At 43.9% G+C, this 23,339-nt stretch overlaps 1 protein-coding gene across 2 annotated transcripts in view; it reads right to left on the reverse strand.

Moving 5' to 3' along the window:
* The window catches only part of stxbp6 (syntaxin binding protein 6 (amisyn)), a 354,356-nt gene that overhangs the window by 301,833 nt on the left and 29,184 nt on the right, over nucleotides 1-23,339 (reverse strand). The window contains exon 2 of one of the 2 annotated variants that reach the window (XM_038786189.1): nucleotides 157-313. In XM_038786189.1, coding sequence (XP_038642117.1) covers nucleotides 157-277 — 121 coding nt within the window. In that variant the 5' untranslated portion in view covers nucleotides 278-313. Of the gene's footprint in view, nucleotides 1-120; nucleotides 314-23,339 lie in introns of both variants that reach the window. The other variant, XM_038786182.1, reaches the window with a different exon arrangement.

Below are 23,339 nucleotides of genomic sequence, written 5' to 3' on the forward strand. Positions count from 1 at the left end.
AATGGTCTTCTGGGCAGGCACCCGCCTGCCCAGTCACAATAAAATTCTACCCTGTTTCTTCCAACAGCATTATCAATTAACCAGGTGTCAACGATAATAACAAAAGTCACATTTAACTACCTGACAGGCAGATGTAGGTTAAATATTCCCCCTGACCTCCTGTTGCTAGAAATGGAATCTTTTTTTTGGTTCTTCGCTTGACCTGGACTGATGCAAGCATTCTTTCATCATGTGGAGCAAAAATCTCCTTGCTTATAGCAGATTTGGCATTCATCATGGATTGGGAGAAGAGAAGGCAGCTTAATTCATGTACCTAAAGGAAAAAGAAAGTAATTTAGTATTGTACATTTAATCAGATGCAGATAATTCGCAGCAGTCACAGAAAGTTTACTGAAAGATGACCAACCCAAAATCGCATATGATAAAATCATCCTGTGTTCTAGAATTCTTTTTCAACCCACACAAAAAATAGAGCTTTCTTTCAGAGGGTTGGTGCAGACTCGATGGGCCAAATGCCCTCCTTCTCAACTGCAGGGATTCTATGGATTATAAAAAACAATACTTTGTTAATCAAAGTAGAGTCTAGCAGTCGAGTGGCCTAGATCAGAGTCACACCCAGTTTGCAAACCATTTTCTTTCTCCGAGAGGGTCAAGCTGTTTGCCAAAAGCAGAAGAGGCTGCCTGTGTTAGACCCCAGAAATTCTACTCTAAACTAGTGTCATTGGTCGGGACCATTGGTGACAGATTAACAACCAGGTTGTTACTTGCTTATCTTGAGACGTCTTTGGGAGATAGATATCTTGATCGAACCAAATTCAACCCCGTCTGTCCAGCTTGTTGTTCCAGAAGCAACTAACAAATTGTGCCCCTCCCACTAACTATGCTACCTGTAACCCAAGAGCACACAACATTCTTGTTTCTTGTTACAAAAGGTTACACATTAGTGCAAAAGCTAAGGCTGAAGCTTGCACAATGTGTTGGGCTCCTCCATCATTGAGGACGGGGATATATTTGGAGCCTCCTCTTCCAGTGAGTTGTTTAATTGTCTACCATTATTCATGGCTGGATGTGGCAGGACTGTACGCACGCACGACTGTGGGCAGCACGGTAGCACGGTGGATAGCACAAATGCTTCACAGCTCCAGGGTCCCAGGTTCGATTCCGGCTTGGGTCACTGTCTGCACATCCTCCCCGTGTGTGCATGGGTTTCCTCCGGTTTCCTCCCACAGTCCAAAGATGTGCAGGTTAGGTGGATTGGCCATGATAAATTGCCCTTAGTGCCCAAAATTGCCCTTAGTGTTGGGTGGGGTTACTGGGTTATGGGGATAGGGTGGACGTGTTGACCTTGAGTAGGGTGCTCTTTCCAAGAGCCGGTGCAGACTCGATGGGCCGAATGGCCTCCTTCTGCACTGTAAATTCTATGACTGCGGAGCTTAGATCTGATCCGTTGGATATGCAATTTCTTAGCTTGGTCATTTGCTGCTCGGCACAAAAATAGTTCTTCTTGTACCTTTACCGGTTTGACATCTCATTTTAAGGTACACCACATGTTGCTCCTGGCATGCCCTCCTGCACTCTTCATTGAACTTGGCTTGGTCTGACAAGTGGCAGATAACATTCACTCCACACAAGTGTCAGGCAATCAGGTGGCACAGTGGAACAATGGCAATCAAGCTTAGCCAGCGATGCCCATATTCCATAATTAATTTTTAAAATCAGTAAGATTGTGGGTTCAAACCCACCAAAGGACTTGAGCAAGTAGTCACAGATATAAACAACGTATTGTGCCAGATTGCGGGTCAGAAACTAAACGGAGGCTCCATCTCTCAATGGTCACATGACACCATCTGAAGAGGCGGGAAGTCGTCTCAATGCTCTGACCAACATATATTTCTCAAACATCTAAAAAGAGATGACCCGGTCGTTTATTTCATCGATATTTGTGGGCACAATTTGTTGTGCAAAATTTAGCTGACCTTATTCCTACATTGCAATAATAAACACTTCATAAAACATCCAATGGGTTGGAAAGGAAGAAATTTCATTTGACTTGCACCTTTTACAACCTCAGGATGTCCCAAAGTGCTTTGCAGCTAGTTAAGTACCTTTGAAGTATAGTCACTGCAGTAAAGTAAAAAATGCAGCAGCTACTTTTACATACAGCCATGTGACTACAAATACAATTTCTGGTCGTTAAGTGATATTGATTGAGGGATAGAATTGGCACAAACGTGAGGGATAACTCTTCTCCACAATAGTGCCACTGGATCTTTTACATCCACTTGACAAAGCAGACAGGACCTTGTTTTAACATCTCATCGAAAAGATGACAGGTGCTTTTGACAGTACAATATGCCACAATACTGAAGCATTAGACTCTTTTGTGCTCGAGGCTCTGAAATGAGACTTGAACCTGTCAATGTACCAGAAAGTGCATGGTGTGACAACTGAATTGTTACGCTAATTGTCTTATTAAAGACAGGTAATGGTTATTGGCTTAACCTCCAAGAGCATAAAAGGGACACAGTTGGAACTTAAGGAGTTTGTATCTCTGCCCAACGAGTAGCACAATAAACGTGAAGGTAAATGACAAGCTGCTATATTATTTCTCCAAGTTAGTATTAACAAAACCTACAAACTTCGGACTGAAATGGTAACACTATTATCCACTGAGGCATGGCTCAAGCAGACAAGACTCTGGGTCATCCAGAATTTGCCTCATTTACCTTATTGCTGCCTGTGGGACAAATTCACTGACAAGATTTTTGAAATTGCAATAGTGAACATACTTTTTTTTTTTAAAGTACTTAATTGGCTGTAAAATGTTATAGTATAGTTCGAGGTCATGAAAGGCACTATATTAACAAAGATTCTTTCTTGTTTTTTCTACTTTAGACACAAGGGGAGGCAGTGGCATATTGATATCGTCACTGGACTAGTAATCCAGGGTAATGCTCTGGGAATATGGTTTCAAATCCCACCAGGAATTTGAATTCAATAAAAAAAAACTGGAATTAAAAGTCTATTGTCGATTGTTGTAAAAGGAAATCTGTCATCCTACCTGGTCTGGCCTACACGTAATTCCAGATCCACAGCAATGTGGTTGACTTAAATTCTCTCAGGGATGGGCAACAAATGCTGGCCCAGCCAGCGACACCCACATCCCTTGAACAAATAAAGAATCACTCTTACACCATTCTAATAAACGTTTTTTTCTTTTACTGTCACAAACTATACATCTATGTACTTAGTATTTAAAAATACCAATTTTTGTGATTATAGTTTCCGCACCATTGATAATTCTAAAATCCATGTGGTCAACACATGGGAGCTCAGACTGATAATTATGAAGCTGGAAAGCAATTATAGTAACTACTCAGGATGCTAACTGTTAAAATAAACTGCCACAATGATGCTACACCACAGAATGCTTGCCATATTTTCCCTGAGCATTTTTCTTAATAAATTGTGCAACAGTTTTTGACCACAGTAATCCAGATACAGGTCAAGTATCCTTTTGTGAAACCCTTGGAGCCAAATGGATTTTTAAAATTTCAGATCATTTTGCTTTTCTGATACCGCCAAAGGCCTCGGCCTACTTACATTACGGTGGGCGAAGCGTAGCTAAAGTAAATAAAATAGCTAGGAAAGTAAGACGTACCATTGAATAATAACTACAGTGTGGTCGGCAAGGTTTGTGTCAGTTTAGGCCGCAGATGGCAGAGAGCATAGAGTCTCAGTCTAAGAGGATGACCTGCTCCTCTACATCTCGGACCCACAAAGCAGCATGGAAGGAATCATCACGCTCCTGAAAAAGAGTTTGGAGCCTTCTTGGGCTACAAACTCAACATGAGCAAAAGCGTGATTTTCCAGTGCACCCGCAAGGGGGAGGGGCAGCACTGGCGGAACAGCCATTTAAACAAGCCCAACACAAATTCCACTACCTGGGGATCCAAATCGCTCATGACTGGACGGATATCCACAAATGGAACCTGACCAGTCTGACGGAGAAAGTCGAAAAGGACCTGCAGAGGTGGAACACACTCCCACTCTCCCTGGCAGGAAGAGTACAGACGATGAAAATGAACATACTGCCCAAATACCTTTTCCTACCAAGGTCCATCCCGATCCGCATGCCAAGGCCTTTTTCAATGCACTGGACAAATTAATCATGATGTTTGTATTTGGGGGGGGGGGGGGGAAAGAGAGAAAGAATGCGAGGATCACAAAGAGGGTCCTACAGAAAACAAAATCCGGGGGAGGGCTAGCCCTCCCAAACATATAATTCTACCACTGGGCAGCGACGGTGGAAGGAGTGATGGCATGGATAAAGGAGCCAGAGGCCGAGTGGGTGCATGTAGAGGGGGGACCTCCCTCCGGGCCCTCGCCACGGCGGCACTCCCATCCCCGCCCAAGAAACATTCCAGCAGCCCAGTGGTGATAGCCAGCCTCTAGACGTGGAACCAACTGCAGCAGCTATTCGGACTGACCAAATGTCTGACAAAGCCCCCATCTGCAATAACGACAGATTCACACCAGCACTAACCGACGCCACCTTCAAAAGGTGTAGACGGGGGGGCGGGACAGTTTTTGACAGTCAGGGACCTATACACTGACTTTAAAGAAACGTGCAGTTTTTGGATGAGTTTGGTTTTCGGATTTAGGGATAAAGGATACTCGAACTGTAATATTCAATATAACAGCTAACCATGGATGGAAGTACAACATTAAACATGCGATTGAAATCGCGTAAATCAGAAGTGCGCATGTATGGTGTTGTTGAGCACACGAATGCACATCACCAACAGGGATAGCTAATATAATGATGATGCTACTTGGGGCAAGGTACTGCAAGGGATCCAATGCCCTTTAAATTGTATTCCAGTAAGTTGCAACAGGGACAAAAAAACAAGTTAAGTTCCCCCTGTAACATCGTTGCAAATTCCGAATCAGAGCCAAACGTCTGAAACAGCGCAGAACTACATTACTCAGTAAAGTTCTTTGAACCAAGCGTTCTGCTCTCACTAACAATATTCAAGTGTAACAAAATGTTCCTCTACTGATTCTTTGATATCACATGCTCAAGGGATTCATTGTGCCGAATATCAGGTTACAGATATTCAAGTACTTTCAGTTTGTAGATTTGACTCGAAAATTAATACCAAATGCTGCATTAGCTCTCTTTGTTGTCCTGTCCTTTGGTGAACAATCCCAAGTGTGTCAAACAATGCCATCTTTCAAAGACAGTAAGAAGTCTTACAACACCAGGTTAAAGTCCAACAGGTTTGTTTCAAACACGAGCTTTCGGAGCACGGCTCCTTCTTCAGGTGAATGAGCCGTGCTCCGAAAGCTCGTGTTTGAAACAAACCTGTTGGACTTTAACCTGGTGTTGTAAGACTTCTTACTGTGCTCACCCCAGTCCAACGCCGGCATCTCCACATCATGATCTTTCAAAGAGCCATCGAAGGGTATAAGGTTATCAAGGCTCAAGATTTTAGTTCCATTATCTATTAGATGAGCACAACTGTGTTAAGGATATATACGATTGAAAAAAAAACGGAAAAATCAATAAAGGAAATCCCTCTTTGAAATGACCTCCAGCAGCAGCTTGATTTCCCAGCTCTTTGAAAGGCAACAGTTCAACGTATTGTCAGCGTTCAAAAGTTAATTTTACACCTGAAAAAGTACGACAATAAGCGATATACAATACCCTAAATTGATGGCACAGTCTAACATGTGGAACCAAGATCTTCAATCTAAATAGCACAAGGGACTGATTAATTTTCCTAGTTTCTACATTAACCGGTTTCCAATATCTTTCCAACAGTTTCTATAATTATAGATAGTATCCTAGTGCTAGCAAAAAGGCGAGAGAGGATATTTTGTGTTTGACTGCTATCTACCTGCTAATGGCCTTGACTTAAGAGTTTGAACAAGTCAAAAACTTAACCCAAGGTGTATTGAGGGGAGAAAGGTGAAAGGGTCTGAATGCTGCTATGGATTAACAGTCATGGAGTCATATAATCTCTTCAGTGCAAAATGAGGTCATTTGGCCCATTGAATCTGCACCAACTCTTTGAAAGAACACTCTACCTAGACCCAATACCCCACCCCATCCCCGCTACCCCATAGCATAACATACACATCTTTGGATACTATAGGGTAATTTAGCATGGCCAATCCACCTAACCTGCACATCTTTGGACTGTGGGAGGAAACCTGAGCACCCGGAGGAAACCCACGCAGACACAGGGAGAACATACAAACTCCATTGTCACCCGTAGTCGGAATCGAACCTGGGTTCCTGACGCTCTGAGACAGCAGTGCTAACCACTGTGCCACCAGGGCACCCCTCGTCACAAAAGGAAGCCATTCACCCCACCAAGCCCATGCCGACTGTGTAGAACAATCCAGTCAGTTGTATTCACCTCCTGTAGCCCCACAGCCCTGCAAGTTCGTTTCCCTCAAGTGGCTGCCTAATTTCCTTTTGAAATTACTGATTGGGTCTGCTTTCAGAACCTTTGAAAGCAACATATTCCAGAGTATTAACACTTAATGCATAAATAAATCCTTCCTCACTTACCCAATCTATATCTTGCCCAAAGCCCAAGCCCCCAACTGTTTGTGCCATTAGCTAATGGGAACAGTTTTACTTTGGCTGCCTTATCCAAACCTGTCATAATTTTATATACCTCCATCAGGTCTCCTCTCAATCTTCTTTGTTCCAAGGAGAACCCCAGCTTCTCCAATCCTAATCTTGTAGCCAAAATCCCTTCATCCCTGGAACCTCATCATCCTCTCGAGGATCTTTCCTGAAGTGTGCTGACCACCCAATTAATACAGCCAGTCACCTTCAGAGCTGTATGCACATGAACACCTTACCCCTACATACTCTTGAGAATCATGAAGTCTAGATTGTCTCTTCCTATCCCTTTGGCCAAAATGCATCATCTCAAACTTATCAAATTACATCTTCCGCTCGTCTGCCCATTGTGTTGAAGACATTGGTATCATCCATACTGTGCGACACTCCTCCAGGTTTGGTATCATCGGCAAATTTAAGGTGAAACCAGCGATTGCTTTGCAACCAAATTTTATAGTTCAACTTCTTTTGCTACTGAACCAAAGCTACAAAATAAACACTTGCTTTGAGAAAGAAGATGATCTTTGAGTTAATCTTTCAATATAGAACTAAAATACCAATTGTCCAGTGGATGATATCAATAACTCACTGACATGCTTTTGTCCTCTATAAATACATACTGCTAAAACCGATTTCAGTTTTCATTATTTTGAAGTTGCATTTCACTAGGTACATCTTTCTCTGAAGTTTAGGTCTGCTAGTGCAGATGGTGAAGCATCAGTAAAGTTGTACCAGCTTGGAGGACACAGTGCGAAGGGCATACATTTGTTCAAAAAGCATCACACTTGTCCAAAAAATAATTCGGATTCTCAGAAAATCAAAAATATATCTGTAGAATTCAAGTAGAGCAGCAGTAAAAACGTGTTCCACAGTATTAAAAGCACAGTAAGATGTCTTACAACAACAGGTTAAAGTCCAGCGGGTTTGTTTTGAATCACTAGCTTTCGGAGCACAGCTCCTTCCTCAGATGAATGAAGAGATGGGTTCCAGAAATATATATAGACAAAGATGCAATACAATACTTTGAATTAGAGACTTTGCAGGTAATCAAGTCTACAGGTCCAGACGGAGCAACTGGAGAGAGGGATAATCACAGGTGAATCATCGACGTGGATACCACCATTATTCGCGAGAACACCACCCACCAGGTATGTAGTACATACTCGTGCGACACAGCCAACGTTGTCTCCCTCATACGCTGCAGGAAAGGATGTCCTGAAGCGTGGTACATTGCCGAGACCATGCAGATGCTGCGACAACGGATGAACGGACATCGCGCGACAATCGCTGGGCAGGAATGTTCCTTTCCAGTCGACAGGAATGTTCCCTTCCAGTCGGAGAACACTTCAGCAGTCAAGGGCATTCAGTCTTTGATCTTCGGGTAAGCGTTCTCCAAGGCGGCCTTCAGGACTCGCGACAATGCAGAATCGCCAAGCAGAAACGTATAGCCAAGTTCCGCACACATGAGTATAGCCTCAACCGGGACCTTGGATTCATGTCGCACTACATTCGCCCCCCCCATCAGGCCTGGGCTTGCAAAATCCTATCTACTGTTCTGGCTTGAGACAATTCACACCTCTTTAACCTGTGATTATCCCTCTCTCCAGTTGCTCCATCTGGACCTGTAGACTTAATTACCTGCAAAGACTCGCATTCAAAGTATAGTATTGCATCTTTGTCTTTGTTTATATATTATGTTTCAGGAACCCACCTCTTCATTCACCTGAGGGAGGAGCAGTGCTCTGAAAGCTATTGGTTTGAAACAAACCTGTTGGACTTTAACCTGGTGTTGTAAGACTTCTTACTGTGTTCACCCCAGTGCAAAGCCGGCATCTCCACATCAGTATTAAAAGCAGCATTGGAGAAGAATCCCACACTGACCATCAGTGGAAACAGGCACAACAGTCTACCATAAGACCACAAGACATAGGAGCAGAATTAGGCCACTCGGCCCATTGAGTCTGCTCAGCCATTTAATCATGGCTGATATTTTCTCATCCCCATTCTCCTGCCTTCTCCCCATAACCCCTGATCCCCTTATTAATCAAGAACATATCTATCTTTGTCTTAAAGACACTCAGTGATTTGGCTTCCACAGCCTTCTGCGACAAAGAGTCCCACAGATTCACCACCCTCTGGCTGAATAAATTCCTCCTCATCTGTTTTAAAGGATCGTCCCTTAAGTCTGAGATGGTGTCCTCTGGTTCTAGTTTTTCCAACAAGTGGAAACATCCTCTCATGCATGTAAATACCTGCCGTCTTGACAACCCAAACATTAAAGTTCAGTTATAAATAACTGGAAGACAGCAAGATTATGCATACCCTAAAGATACCGCCACCTAAATTAACAATCCCATATTGACGGTGACCTTACCCTCCTCCAGAAAAGCTGTCATTATGATTTTCTCTCTTCAACAGAGTTAAAGAGCAGAACACCTGCGTCTGTAACCTGAAAAAGCCTCGTATATAAATGCGGTTTGTCATTGTACTGTTGTGGAGAGGTGCCAACAGAGAATATTTTTGATTGTTTAATAATTAAACATGACGGAGGGAGAGAAGAAGAAGTTTCATTCCGCTGAAAGCACTTTACTTTTCCTGCAATTTCATTATCGAGCGCAGACTGGAGATGAGGAACCGATGTAGCAATCCTACATTGATGAGAAAGTACACTGCTGATGTCCAAAATGTCAGACCACATTACCTCTCAGATATTCCACCACAAGAAATCTTAGAATATTGTACTTGATCCTAAAATGGTTAGCTCACTCCCAGAAATAAACAACCAAAGCAAGTACAAATTACACGTCATATCTGCAAAAGAACTCTTGGCAGATGCTCTTGTTATGTAAATGACAATGGAATAGAAAAGATGTAACAATTTGGGGAATGAAATGATAAACAAGACAGTAACTCTGCAAGAGATTGGGTCGCCCAATTTTATTGTATTATTACTAGTCAGCGAATGCTGAGAAGGTGCAGGGCTGGGTTAGAATGGAGGAGTCTCTCTGCAGGGGTCAGGGTTGAGGGCGTTGGCAACAGCACTGCTCCTGATGTCCCCAGAGAAATACTCAGGGTGTCCAGTGGTAGTGGCGACGCTCAAGATCTGGAGGCAGTTGTACCAGCACTTTAGCTTGTACACTGGGTCAAGGAAAATGCCTAGTCGAGGGAATCATAGATTTGAACCAGAGAGATGGGATGGGAATTTTCGGAGATTGAAGGAGAGGGGATTAAATACTCCTCCAGTTTTGGGCAGGACTAAAACATATGAATGTGATTTGCAGGCCTCCCCACAGTGAACACAGACATCCTCCACCCCCTCAAAGTCAGCTCATCCTCACCCTTGTCAGGAGCGCCCTATATGCCACATTCAACTGATACGCCACCTTCAACTGTATCAGCCCCAACCTCGCGCACAAAGTTTACACATTCACCCGCCGTACACCTCATACCACAACCCCTCCTCCATGCCCTTCCCCAACTCTTCCTCCCACTTTGCCTTAATCCCATCCAGTAATACCTTACCTTCTCCCCGAATAACCCCATAAATCACCAACAACACCCCTTTCACCGATCCCCCCCGCCATCAATGGGAGGCCGGTTTGCAAAGTTGGAGGAGCTGGGGAGAGGGGGGGGATGTTTAAATATATGCAGGTCCGAAATTTTGCCTGGAAGGAGATACAGAGCTTTCCGATTGCACCGGCCCCCACACTGTTGGAAGAGATATTGATGGCGTGGGGGATCAGAGAAAGAGGTGGTGTCGGCAATTCATGGGGTTATTCTGGGAGAAGGTAAGGTACTGGATTGGACTAAGGCAAAGTGGGAGAAAGAGTTGGGGAAGGGCATGGAGGAGGGGTTGTGGTATGAGGTGCTACGGAGGGTGAACGCATCAACTTTGTGCGCGAGGTTGGGACTGATACAGTTGAAGGTGGCGTATCAGTTGAAGGTAGCATATAGGGCATACCTGACAAGGGCGAGGATGAGCAGACTTTGAGGAGGTGGAGGATGTCTGTGATCACTGTGGGGGAGACCTGCAAATCACATTCATCTGTTTTAGTCCTGCCCAAAACTTGAGGGGCATTGGAGGGAGGTCTTTAGGATAATCTCAAGGATGGTGCATGTGAGACTCTAATCAGGTCCCCTAGAAGCCATATTCGGGGTGTAGGGATCGGCCGGGGTGAGGAGGCAGATGGCTTCGCCTTCGACCAACTGATCGCCCGAAGGCAGATTCTGTTGGGGTGGAGGTCAGCTTCTCTGCCCTGTGCCTCTGCGTGGTGAGGGGACCTGCTGGAGTTCTTAACGCTCGAGGAAGTAAAGTTTGAGTTGAGGGGGAGGATGAAAGGGTTCTGCAACCCATGGGCCTTGTCCATCATGCAATTTCAAGAATTGAATGCCGTCGAACATTGGGCAGGGGGGGGGGGGGGGGGGGGGGGGGGGGGGGGTGTGTTGGAATGTATAAAGTCATGATGATTCTTTTTCATTGGTGTTTTGTATTTGAAATGTTGGGAGCTGTTGGAGGATGGGTGGGATGAGGCAATTGTTGGCTCGGGGATTGCCACTGTATTTGTTGTTATTGTTAATTATTTGTTGTACATATGATAAAAATGTGAAAAAGGAGAATAAAAATAATTTTTTTTAAATTCTGCAAGAGATTAAAGCACCCCCTCATCCGCTCCCCCACACTTGCACAACCCCCCTCTCCCTCCCCACCCCCCCTCCCACTCACAGGCGCACACACACCACCCCCATCAGTTGCTGAGGCCTGAGCCAAGTCAAATGAGCCACCAAGGGAATGATTATCTGCTTCCACAGATACCACGTGGAGAAGGAGGATTTGAACTGGGCAAAGCAGAAGCAGGAGGTGCAGTGGGCTGGTGCTGGTGTCAGCATTAACCAAGACTTGACAGTGGAGTTAGCCTAGTGACGAGCGGCTTTCGGCTGAGTGAAGACAGCATTATACAACAGCAGGGTGCGATTTGGTGTGGTGTACCCAGCGAAGCTGAGGGTGACCTACAATGCCAGAGATTTCTACTTCGAGACAGTGGAGGCAGAGAGACATTTGTGAAGGCAGAAGGCTTGCAACAGAAGAAGTGAAGAAACTGAAGATTACATAGAACATACAGTGCAGAAGGAAGCCATTCGGCCCGTCGAGTCTGCACCGACCCAGAGATGGAAGGAGAAGGAAGGGAGTTAGGGCACTAAAGGAGTTGTTTTTTGGGGTCCAGTTTATAATAATAATAATCTTCATTGTAGGCTTACAAGCCAAGTAGGGGCTGGTTTAGCTCACCAGGCTAAATCGCTGGCTTTTAAAGCAGACCAAGCAGGCCAGCAGCGCGGTTCGATTCCCGTACTAGCCTCCCCGGACAGGCGCCGGAATGTGGCGACTAGGGGCTTTTCACAGTAACTTCATTGAAGCCTACTCGTGACAATAAGCGATTTTCATATTTCATATTTTTCATACAATAACACTGCAACAAAGTTACTGTGAAAAGCCCCTAGTGGCCACATTCTGGCACCTGTTCGGGTACACCAAGTGAGAATTCAGAATGTCCAATTCACCCAACAGCACATCTTTCAGGACTTGTGGGAGGAAACTGGAGCACCCGGAGGAAAACCACGCAGACACGGGGAGAACGTACAGACTCCGCACAGTGACCCAAGCCGGGAATTGAACCTGGGACCCTGGAGCTGTGAAGCAACAGTGCTACCCACTGTGCTACCGTGCCGCCCTTATAGGGTGCACCTCACAAAGATGAGGATGAGCCGACTCTTCAAGGAGGTAGAGGATATTTGCGAATGCTGTAGGGGGTGCCCCGCAAATCACGTTCAAGTTTTTTTGCTTCTGTCCAAAGATGGAGGGGCATTGGAGGGAGGTCTTCAGGGTAACTTTGAAGGTGGTGCATATGAAACTTGAACCAGGTCTCCTGGAAGCCATATTCAGCGTATCGGATCGGCCGGAGTTGGAAGTGGGTGCGAGGCCTTCGCCTCGTTGAACGACTGAAGGCGGGTCCTGTTGGGGTGGAGGTCAGCTTCTCCACCCTGTGCCCTGGCATGGTGGGTGGGATCTGTTGGAGTTCTTAACACTCGAAAAAGTGAAGTTTCAGTTGAGGGAAAGGAAGGAGGTGTTCTACAATTCATGGGTAGTTTGGGGGAGGAAGGTGTCATGATATGCAGACATGCACATAATGAGATAGAGACAGGCAGCTAATGAACACAGAGAACAGAACATAACCAATCAGCAGGCAGGACACTTGGGGGTGGTTTCCCACTATAAAAGACAATCACACTCCGCCTCTTTCCACTCGGCACATCTACAAAGCAAGTACGGTGTATATATCACGTAACGCATACAGCATGTGACGAAGAGCTAGTCTGATTCAGTCAGATAAACACAGAGGACTGTGCTAACTGTGTGACAGGTTCAATAAATCAAGTTGAACTAACTTCAAGGTCTGGAATCTATTTCAGTTATAGCTGCATCCAGTTGCAGCCCTTGTTATCTCAGTGTGCTTAACACGACAGAAGGGATTGTTGGCCAGGGGATTGACATTGTAATTGTTATCGTTGATTGTTTGTTGGTGGGTGTAAATTTGGATGAAAATGTGAAGAAGGCGAATAAAAATATTTCTTTTAAAAAGATGCCTTGCTCATGAAATAGGAGATGCGGGTCCTTCACACTTCCCCTGAAGTAATCGTCTTTGATGGGTTTAGCAAACAGACGGGCTCCAATGAATTGGAATATGAAACATAGTAACGCAAATTAGGGTAAGCCACCTTGGGTCAAAAGTTCAAGTTACTTCAGTCTGTGTTTTTAAATGTCTATTTTTTTTTTTTTAAAAGTTCGATTCAAATTTCCAGCAATGGATTAAACATCATTTGACATTGAGCACATCCTAATGACACGAGAGAACAAGGACAGTACGATAACTTAATTTGTTCCACCAGCTACACAAACTTCAATTTAAAAAGGAATATTTTGATACATAGGCTGCTGCATGGCTTCAACACTAACCTTTCAAAACTTCACACCCCGCCGACAAACTGTCCTCAGTTGCAACAGAACCATGGTTACGCCTTCTATCTTCCAATTTACATTGACACGAGTTCATTCTAATTCATACCATCCAGTTGTCATCATCCACATGCTCACTGGCCTACATGGGCTCCTGGTCCAACAACAACTAGAGTTTAAAATACCCACCCTTGTTTTCAAATTCCGCCATGGCCTTACCGCTCCTCATCTCTAACTTCATCAAGCCCAACATCTTTACACTCCTCGAATTCTGACTTCTTATGCACCCCTGATATTAATTGCTCGCTCACTGGTGGTTGTGCATTCAACTGCCTGGGCTATAATCTCTGGAATTCTCTTTTTTTGCTTTACCGTTTTGCTTTTGCGGACAGCACGGTAGCATTGTGGATAGCACAATCGCTTCACAGCTCCAGGGTCCCAGGTTCAATTCCGGCTTGGGTCACTGTCTGTGCGGAGTCTGCACATCCTCCCAGTGTGTGCGTGGGTTTCCTCCGGGTGCTCCGGTTTCCTCCCACAGTCCAAAGATGTGCAAGTTAGGTGGATTGGACATGATAAATTGCCCTTAGTGTCCAAAATTGCCCTTAGTGTTGGGTGGGGTTACTGGATTATGGGGATAGGGCGGAGGTGTTAACTTTGGGTAGGGTGCTCTTTCCAGGAGCCGGTGCAGACTCGATGGGCCGAATGGCCTCCTTCTGCACTGTAAATTCTATGATCTATAAGTCATTCCTTCAAATATATCTCTTTGGTCGAGCTTTTGGCCATCTGTTCAAATATCTCCTTGTGGCTTGGTTTCAAATTTTGTTTGATAGCAGAACTCTTGGGAGGTTATACCAAATTAAATAGGTGCTATAAAAATGCAAGTTGATGTCATCACAGACGAACACAAAGCAGCAGGATCAAAAGATAGCATTATGGTCAATCACCAGAGTTGGGAGCTAAAGGTTTGCTAAAATCATTGATAGAAAATAAAGCAAAAAAAAAACAAAAACAAAAACAGAATTTATGCTGCTCGGTAAAGGGCTGGCAAATGTCCAATCTACTTACTGCCAGATAACACCAGCAAGTTTTCTAAACTAAAAAAAAAAGCAATTATAACAACAGTAGGAGCTCAACATTCCATTTCAATATACATTTCCAGCACTTGCAGTATATTGATTTTTGTTTACAGTCAAAGACTCATCACTCTTTCAATCTAAGGTTACATGTAACAACGGGGTCACTTGGCCAAGATAGAGATCTGCCTGTACCTGGGCAACTTATCACTGTCAGGGAAAAAAAGTAAAGCTTCTCATTACTGCAGATATATCTGACAGAGGCCTAGGAGTCACCATACCCATATAAACAAAGGAAAACACTACACTTCTTACTCAGCAGATCTGGCAGCACCCAGGGAGAAACAAGAGTTCAGGTTTCAAATCGATGATTTCCTCAGAACACATTTTAATTTCAGCTGCTTGTAATCTCACTCAACCTTCGACATATATGGTTATATCTTGGACCGTGAATCTCAAAAAAGTGTATGTTCTGAAAACTTAGTGTTTTCTGTAAAATGGCAATGTGTCCTAACCAAAGAGAGTGTTATGAATATCATTCACTCCATTGGACCTCTAGAAACATGAAACTGCTACATACCCAAAGGTGAGAAACCAATTAAATATTAATACAGCAAAGTGCCTTTCAATAAACACCCGTTTGTTTTAATTTAGATCCAAAAAAGCGAATGGCACAAGATCAGATGGCTCTTAAAAATCTCAGCTGCTTGCTTCCAATATAGAGCTTCCATCATGTGGCATCATTGATCTACCTCCACCCCCCATCCCCCCACACAAAGTCTGTGGGCATTGTACCGAGTTTACAAACTAAAGTTAATTTGGTTTACACAGTACTGGATAGAATCATGCTATTTCATAGGCAGAACATTGTAAATATTCCTGAAATAAATGAATATGAAGAGGTTCTGAAGGGTCATACTGACTGGAAACATTTCTCTCTCCACAGATGCTGCCAGACCTGCTGAGTTTTCCCAGCATTTCCTATTTTTATTTTAGATTAAATATGAAGTCTGGCTTATAATAATAAATCTTTATTGGTGTCACAAGTAGGCTTACATTAACACTGCAATGAAATTACTGTGAAAAGCCCCTCGTCTCCACACTCCGGCATCTGTTCAGGTACACAGAGAGAATTCAGAATGCCCAAATTACCCAACAGCACATCTTTTGGAACTTGTGGGAGGAAACTGGAGCCCCTGGAGGAAACCCACACAGACACAGGGAGAACATGCAGACTCCGCACAGACAGTGACCCAAGTTGGGAATCGAACTTGGGTCTCTGGCACTGTGAAGGGACCCAGGTTCGTTTCCCGCCTTGGGCCACTGTCTGAGCGGAGTCTTATCTCACCATCACACCCCCCCCCCCCCCCCCCCCCCCGGCCTCTCTTTCCCTCCCTCCCCCCCTCTCTTTCTCCTCTCCCCCCCCCCCTCCCCTCCCCTCCCCACCCCCCCCCCCCCCCCCCCGCATTCACAGACTTATATTGACTCCCAGTTCCAGGAACACTTGAAATTTATATTGACCATCCTTGTTTTCAAATTGCTCCGTGACCTCCCTATTCGTAAACTCCTGCAAACCGTACAACCTTCCAAGCATTGCTACTTTTTCAAATTCTGGCATCTTATGCATGCATCCAAGATTTATTTCACCCCATCATAAGTGGCTATTGTCTTCAGCTATCTTGGCCATGAGCTCTGGAATTTCCTGTCAAAAAAACCTCTCTCTTTGAAATTGACCACTTTGACCAACATTATTGGTCACCCGATGGAATATCTTATGTGACTCGCTGTCAAAATTATGTCTGATAACATTCCTGTGAAGCACTTTAGGAGGACATTTTACTATGTTAAATTTACTATATAAATGCCAGCTGTTGTTGCTGTTCACACACCAGAAAAGTTAATGGCATTGATAATTGTTGAAACATGGCCAATCATTCACACTGCTCCAGTTAATATGCCGCTCCATGATTACAATACTGCTCAGGTTAGCCACTAAAAACTAATCATAATACCTAGAGTTTCCATTTACTCCGCTATTTCAGAACTGAAAAGACTTGAAACCCCTATTTCGCCACTTCATATTATAACTATCACTCAGAGTAATGGGTGTACAATCCTGCAGCACTAATGTAGTTATAAGCTGCTTAATGTCAGCAGTCGAAGGAAATCCAACAGTGAAAGGCACAGACCAGTTGGGCCAAACTGCCCTTTATTATTAAGAAGTGATGTGTTGGAAGATACACTACATAGAACAGGGGTGGGCAAACTACGGCCCGCGGGCCGCCAAAGGTCTTTATGCGGCCCACCAAGTCACTAAAAAAAAAAATAATAATTAAAAAAAAAAATTTTTTTTTTTTTTTAAGGTTAATGGTGGGGGGGGGGGGGGGGGGCTGTTGGGTGACTTACTGGTATAGGGCGGATACGTTGACTTGAGTAGGGTGATCATTGCTCGGCACAACATCGAGGGTTGAAGGGCCTGTTCTGTGCTGTACTGTTCTATGTTCTATATGAGGCGCCCAGAATCATAACCGGGTGAAGTTATTTTACTTAATATACTATGCGGCCCTTTAAAATTGTGAATTTCTGAATGTGGCCCTTGCACGGAAAAGTTTGCCCACCCCTGACATAGAATAATCTACAATACAGAAACAGATCATTGGCGGGATTTACCGGCTGTTCACACAGGTGGGATATTCCAGTCTCACGCCAGCACATGGGTTTCCCAGCGACAAGGGGTGCATATCCGGCTGACAACGACAGGACCTGTAAATCCTGCTGGTGGGCTGCCTCCGTCGCCGAAAAACACACAGCGGGTTGGTCGGTAAATCCTGCCCCAAATGATCTATTCCAGTGTTTAGGCTCCACATGAGTCTCCTCCCACCCTACCAGCATATGTTTCTCCTTCTTTCTCCCTCACACGTTCATCTAGCTTGTCATTGAGTGCATTATGTTATTTTCCCCTAACTCGCCACATATTCCACGTTCAAACCACATGCAGATGAAGAGCTTTCTCCCAATTTCCTTATTGGATATACTGGTGACTATTTTATATTAATAAATTCTAGCTCTGAACTCCCCACGAATTAAAATATCTTCTCTATATCTACCTTATCAAAGCCCTTAAATTTTTTAAAGCTCTCAGTTAGGTCACCCCTCAACCTATCTTTCTTACAGTTATGTACCTTCTAAAATGTCACAATACATTTAGAATTCCTTGTTAGGATGCATGGGCAACTTTTCATCTGGATCTCTACGCATTGAATTAGAATGGAAGTCACAGATATAGGCTGAGAGGCGGTAGATTTAGAACTGAGATGAGGAGGGATTGCTTCTCACAGAGGGTGACCAATTTGTGGAACTCACTGCTCCATAGTGCAGTGGAATCGGAGTCATTAAATAGTTTCAAGAAGGAGATAGATATATTTGTGATTTTAAAAATGGGTTACAGGGATATGGGGAACAGGTAGAAATGCGGATTTGAGACCAGGAAGAGATCAGCCATGATCTGATTGAATGGTGGAGCAAGCTCGGAGGGCTGAATGCCTACTTCTGCTCCTAATTCCTATGTTTCTATGAATTTCTGTTATATGTCCATAATTTAATGGATCATTACTCCAAATGTAGAACACCCACTAACCTGTAAAAACAGATCATTAGGTTTTTACTTTGCACCTTCATATTTGCATTATTTTCATGTCAATAAAGTTTCACATCACAGCTATGGCAAAAAATTAGCACTTAATTTAGAAGAAAATTGTTCTCAACTGACAGTGAAGCTTTTCAATCACATCTTTCCAAATAATAGCAATTACACTCAATTATAAAACCCGTCAGTCAAACCCGTCAGTCACTCTGCTCGAGTTCTTTGCACAAAGACAAGTTGACAGACATTATCACAATCTCCACCACAGGTAGGACAAGGAGGCAGGTCCCGAATTCACCACCGCTGGAACAGAGATCAAACTCCATGCTCTTGGCACCAATCCGATCCCACACTGGCTGCTCAACCAACCAAGGCAACAGTTCTCCAAGGAGTCTGAGTTTTGTGGCAATTCTAGATGCATGTTCTAGCCAGAGCCATGGAAAGGGATGGCAGACATTCCAACTTTCTTTCAACAGTTGTCCGAGCAGGAATCTCTCCCGTTCTTACCACATGCCATATGTTGGAAGGATTTACAAGTCGATGCTCAACCTGGCGTAGTCGGCTGCTCGCAGCGCCAGTTGATGGATCTCCGTGTCTATTCAGAACCCTGGATATCAGTTATCCCTTCTTAGTTCTCAAATAACAGAGATCAAGTCTGTGCTTTTTGGCAAAGTTCAGTTGAACATTGTCAGCTTGTGCCACTGGTAAACTTCATTTGTCAATACAAAATTAGGTCAAATTGATTGTCTTTAGTGAATACAGTGGTTGAGTTTTCATTCAATTACAAAACGTGGTAATTCCTCAAATCATAACGCACAGTATAAAATGACAGAGTGATGTAAACAAAAGAAAGATGGCGATTTAGCAAAATCAAGCAAAGAAAATAGGTTTCAGAAAGAGATAGATTGATTCCGGAATGGGATTTTTCCATCACGACAAGTGATTCTTCAGGAGGCTATTATCTTAAGGTGATGCCTTCTTTACAGTTGTGATTGGATTTAACTAATTTATAATTCACTCAATTCGGCCAAACTCTGTCCGTCAATTTAAGAGAGATATGTATTTCAATATATTGGTTCAAATTTTCCATATCATCGCCTGCCAATTTTCCAACTTATCCACAAATGCACCAAGACATTATTGGGGAAACAGATTTTGCTAATAAAGTATCTCTCTAGACTGGCTGTTTCCACAGAAATGGAACTGCCCGTTCTTTCACACAATGGGGCCTTTCAGCCATTTGACGTCACTGTTCCTTCAGTCTCTGGCAAGTCTCAAGCAATTTGCAAAATGTTCCCAGCTATTCGACTTTCCTCACTCTCATGGATAATATGATTTAGTTAATTACTCTTCATGAGTTCTCAATTAAACCTTTTACCTACATCATCTATGGCTAACTAGAAAGCCAATTTCTATCAGAAGGATTTACAAGTCGATACTCAACCTGCTTGGTACCGTTATGAACAAATCTTTCTTGGTTATCAATTCCTAGGGTGACACTTGCACCGGAGCTTCTTGCTCAGAGGCAAGAACACTGCCCATTGTGCCACAAGATCTCCTCAGTCACTGGAGCAGAACATTTTACATTGATGCCAAAGCAGTCAATATCCAGAGTCACTCTGGGGCAGAACATTTTACTTTGATGCCAAAGCAGTTAATATCCAGACAAGAGTGTTGCCAGTATCACTTTCTGCTTTAAAGGTGATGACTGGACCAGGGCCCAGAAATCAGGAGTTGTTTCCAGCATAGAGGAACTCTATTATAGAGGACTTTGCAGCACATTGAACTCGTCTGTCAACAAAGTCACTCACACAAGAATACCGGAGGTATTAACACAAAGCTAATTGCCAATAAATACAATACTTCTTGTTTGAAATGCCCCAAGACTCCACATGCCAGATAATCTTTGCTGCAAACCAGAATTACTCATCTTCAATATATTGTGTGGTCAGTGACAAAATCCTGCCAAATTTTCTCACCTGTATTCACTCACAAACCATAGTAACTAATGTAAAAACCCGGTAGGCCTCATGCTCATGACAAAACAGAATTTTGATCAAAACAGGTCACTAAAAAGTCAGCCTATCACAGCAACTTAAAAGAACTATATCAGAAAACCTAAAATCAAACTTATGAAAAGCCATTTGTCGAAGTACTTGGGTAACAGAAACAAGCCATGAGTTAGTTCTCAACCCCAAGAGCATAATTTTAATTGATAGAATTTATGACGACAATAAACCTCCTATTAATAACAGTACACTTGTGTGCTCCAGGTGCACAATAGAAGTTCTACACATAATTAAATGACAAGTACCACAAGCACAAAAGCTGAAAATGGATTATAAAATTAGATCAGAGATTGGAGAAACAGAGAGTTCATAGGAGAAACAAGAAGATAGGTTTCACAAGCTATTGGCTATTTCTGAACTAGCTTTGGCACTAAAATCCAACAGACATTTCAGAGTTCTGGAGAGTCCAGTCAGCATATGCAATCAGATTTCACCACCAAATTCTCTGAATCTTCAATTTTGGGATGGTCATGTCAAGGTTTGTTCATGCACATGCATTGCTGTTTCCATCAATTCAACAAGTTAAAATCAGTGAGTTTTTTTTTTAACCCCAAAATTTGAAGCAGATATGTTGGGAGAGAGAAAGTGAGTTAGGAAAATGGAACTAGTTATAGAATGGGAGAGTTAGTCAGGGTGAAAGTATTTTTGTACTTTGGATCACAATATAGGATGCTACCTATCAGCCACGACATGCCCCAATGGGAGCACGACATGGCCAGTTGATCCCGGGTGAAGCCTCCCATGGGCTTCCCGGCAGCCGCAATGCCTCACGGGATCTACCCAAGTCCCGCGAGGCATTGGAATTAGGATATGGAATGAGGAAGCCACACTCACTTAAGTAGGCCTTAAACCGACATATGGCCTCCTTACCAATTTCTACCAACCTTCCCGGAAGGAGACAGCCGAAAGCCGTTCAGTACTGGTACACACAAATGTGGACCAAGCGCAATGGCACTCGGGGGATCTCCCAGGCCATCGGAGGTCACTAGGTGGCCAAGGATAGGGCAGGGTTGCACACTGGACGTCCCCCTGGAATGTGGGTGCCTTGGCACTGCCAAGCTAGGAGCACTGCAAGGGTGCCAGTGCAACACTGTCAAGGGTCAGGGTTCCGAGGGTGGCCATGCCCATGAAAGGAGAGTGGACTGTAATATGAAGGGTGGGCTGGGGTGCAGGGCAGGTCAGAAGGTGCCTCTGGGAGGGGGGGGGGGGGGGGGGGGGAGAACAGATCCTGAAGAGGGCCCCCCCCCACCCCCACCCAGAAACACCACAGCGGGGTGTCTTCACTTGGGGGGCTCTGGGGTAGGTAATGCCCATGTGTGTGAGGCGTAACATTGCCGTGGGTGGGGGGTATTGGGAACCCACAAGCTCACTTGGAGATTGGGCACTCTTTCAAAATGGTGGCCTGATCTTGGAGTTCAGCTGCCCAGTGGGCTAAAAATGTGGGCTAAACAGGTGAAAACCTTAAAGTGTTGTAAGATAGCGGTGAGGAACTTGCCGGCAGAGTTGGCAGGAAATTCCCAGCAAAACCAGCCACAAATGACACTTTCCGTTAAATCCTACCAATAGCTTGCCGAAAAAAAACAGGTGGCAAATTACTACATTAGCTTATCAGAATGGTGTACAACAATAGATTCTTATATCTGATATCCTAGAACTGACCAAGAATTGAAGCGAAGAAGGTAGTTAAGCACCATGAAGAAGTATTTACTAATTACCAAAGGAACAGCACTCGACCATTTGACTCCTTGAGCCTATTCTGCCATTCAATTACATGATGGCAATAACAATCTCAGAACAGTACTGGTTAAACCTTTTCTACACCAGCTACCTTTAAAAGACACAATGATTTTTCAACTGGTGCAACATGTGACCATTTATTTTGTGCAGCCACACAATGGGTGAAAATGGCACAAGCTTAATTTCAGAAATGGGATGGCTTTCACTGGGGTCAGCTCGGGATGGATTCAAACTCAGTTCATTTAGGTGAAAGGTCAATACACTAACACAGTCACCTAGTCCCCAAGAAATAAATTTACCAAACTGGATTCCAAAATATTTGTATTAAACTTGTCGCTAATTAGAATTGTTCTATACGTGGAGAACTTTTGTAATGAGCACCTGATGATCTCATATCCTCTTGATGATTCAGTGCATTCATGGTAACGGTACTGCCACACATTTTTGTGACCAGTGTCAGAATGGCTAAACAACAATTTCTCTTCTCCTGTCTCTCAGGTACATTAATAATTTTTTTTTGTGAATTGATTTTAAAAATCACAAAGTTTTACCCCTCATTAAGTATTGTGCTCCACAATTGTCTGACACTTTATTCACATCTGAGGGGTTCAGCTCATAATCCATTATTCATTCCCTCCGAATACCTGCTTAGTGGTCGTGCAAAGGTTAAGTGAAATTCCACTTGATGCACCATCAATTACACACAAGGCACGTTGTAGAAAACAAAGTAATGGCTTTAATACACTAAGATGCAGCCTGTCTGCTGCTGAACCCAGACTGGAGACAGGGCTACAGATCAGTCAATTATATACAAGACCCAGAGTGCGGAGCCACGGAAGAACAACAATATATAACAGAGTAACAATGGAACAAACAGTAACAGAGAATATATACAGCACTGTTACTAACTGTGGAACAACAGTGGACCTACAATAACAGTGGTTCACCACATTCATCCCCTGTTAAAAAAAAGTCCAGCGGGCGTGAAGCAGACTTATAGATTAAGTCTATCAGGCGCTTTAACCGTCCGCTGTGATCTCCTCAGTCCCGGTGGCGGTGTGGGCACTAGTGTCGAGACCTGCGGCTCCGGGAGCATGTCGTCCTCCTCTTCTCCCGGAAGCGTCGACAGACAGGGAGATGGTGTAGGCGTGGGGGCAATGGTAAT

This window comes from Scyliorhinus canicula, chromosome 2 (genome assembly GCF_902713615.1).
Source record: "Scyliorhinus canicula chromosome 2, sScyCan1.1, whole genome shotgun sequence".
NCBI classification, from domain to species: Eukaryota; Metazoa; Chordata; class Chondrichthyes; order Carcharhiniformes; family Scyliorhinidae; genus Scyliorhinus; species Scyliorhinus canicula.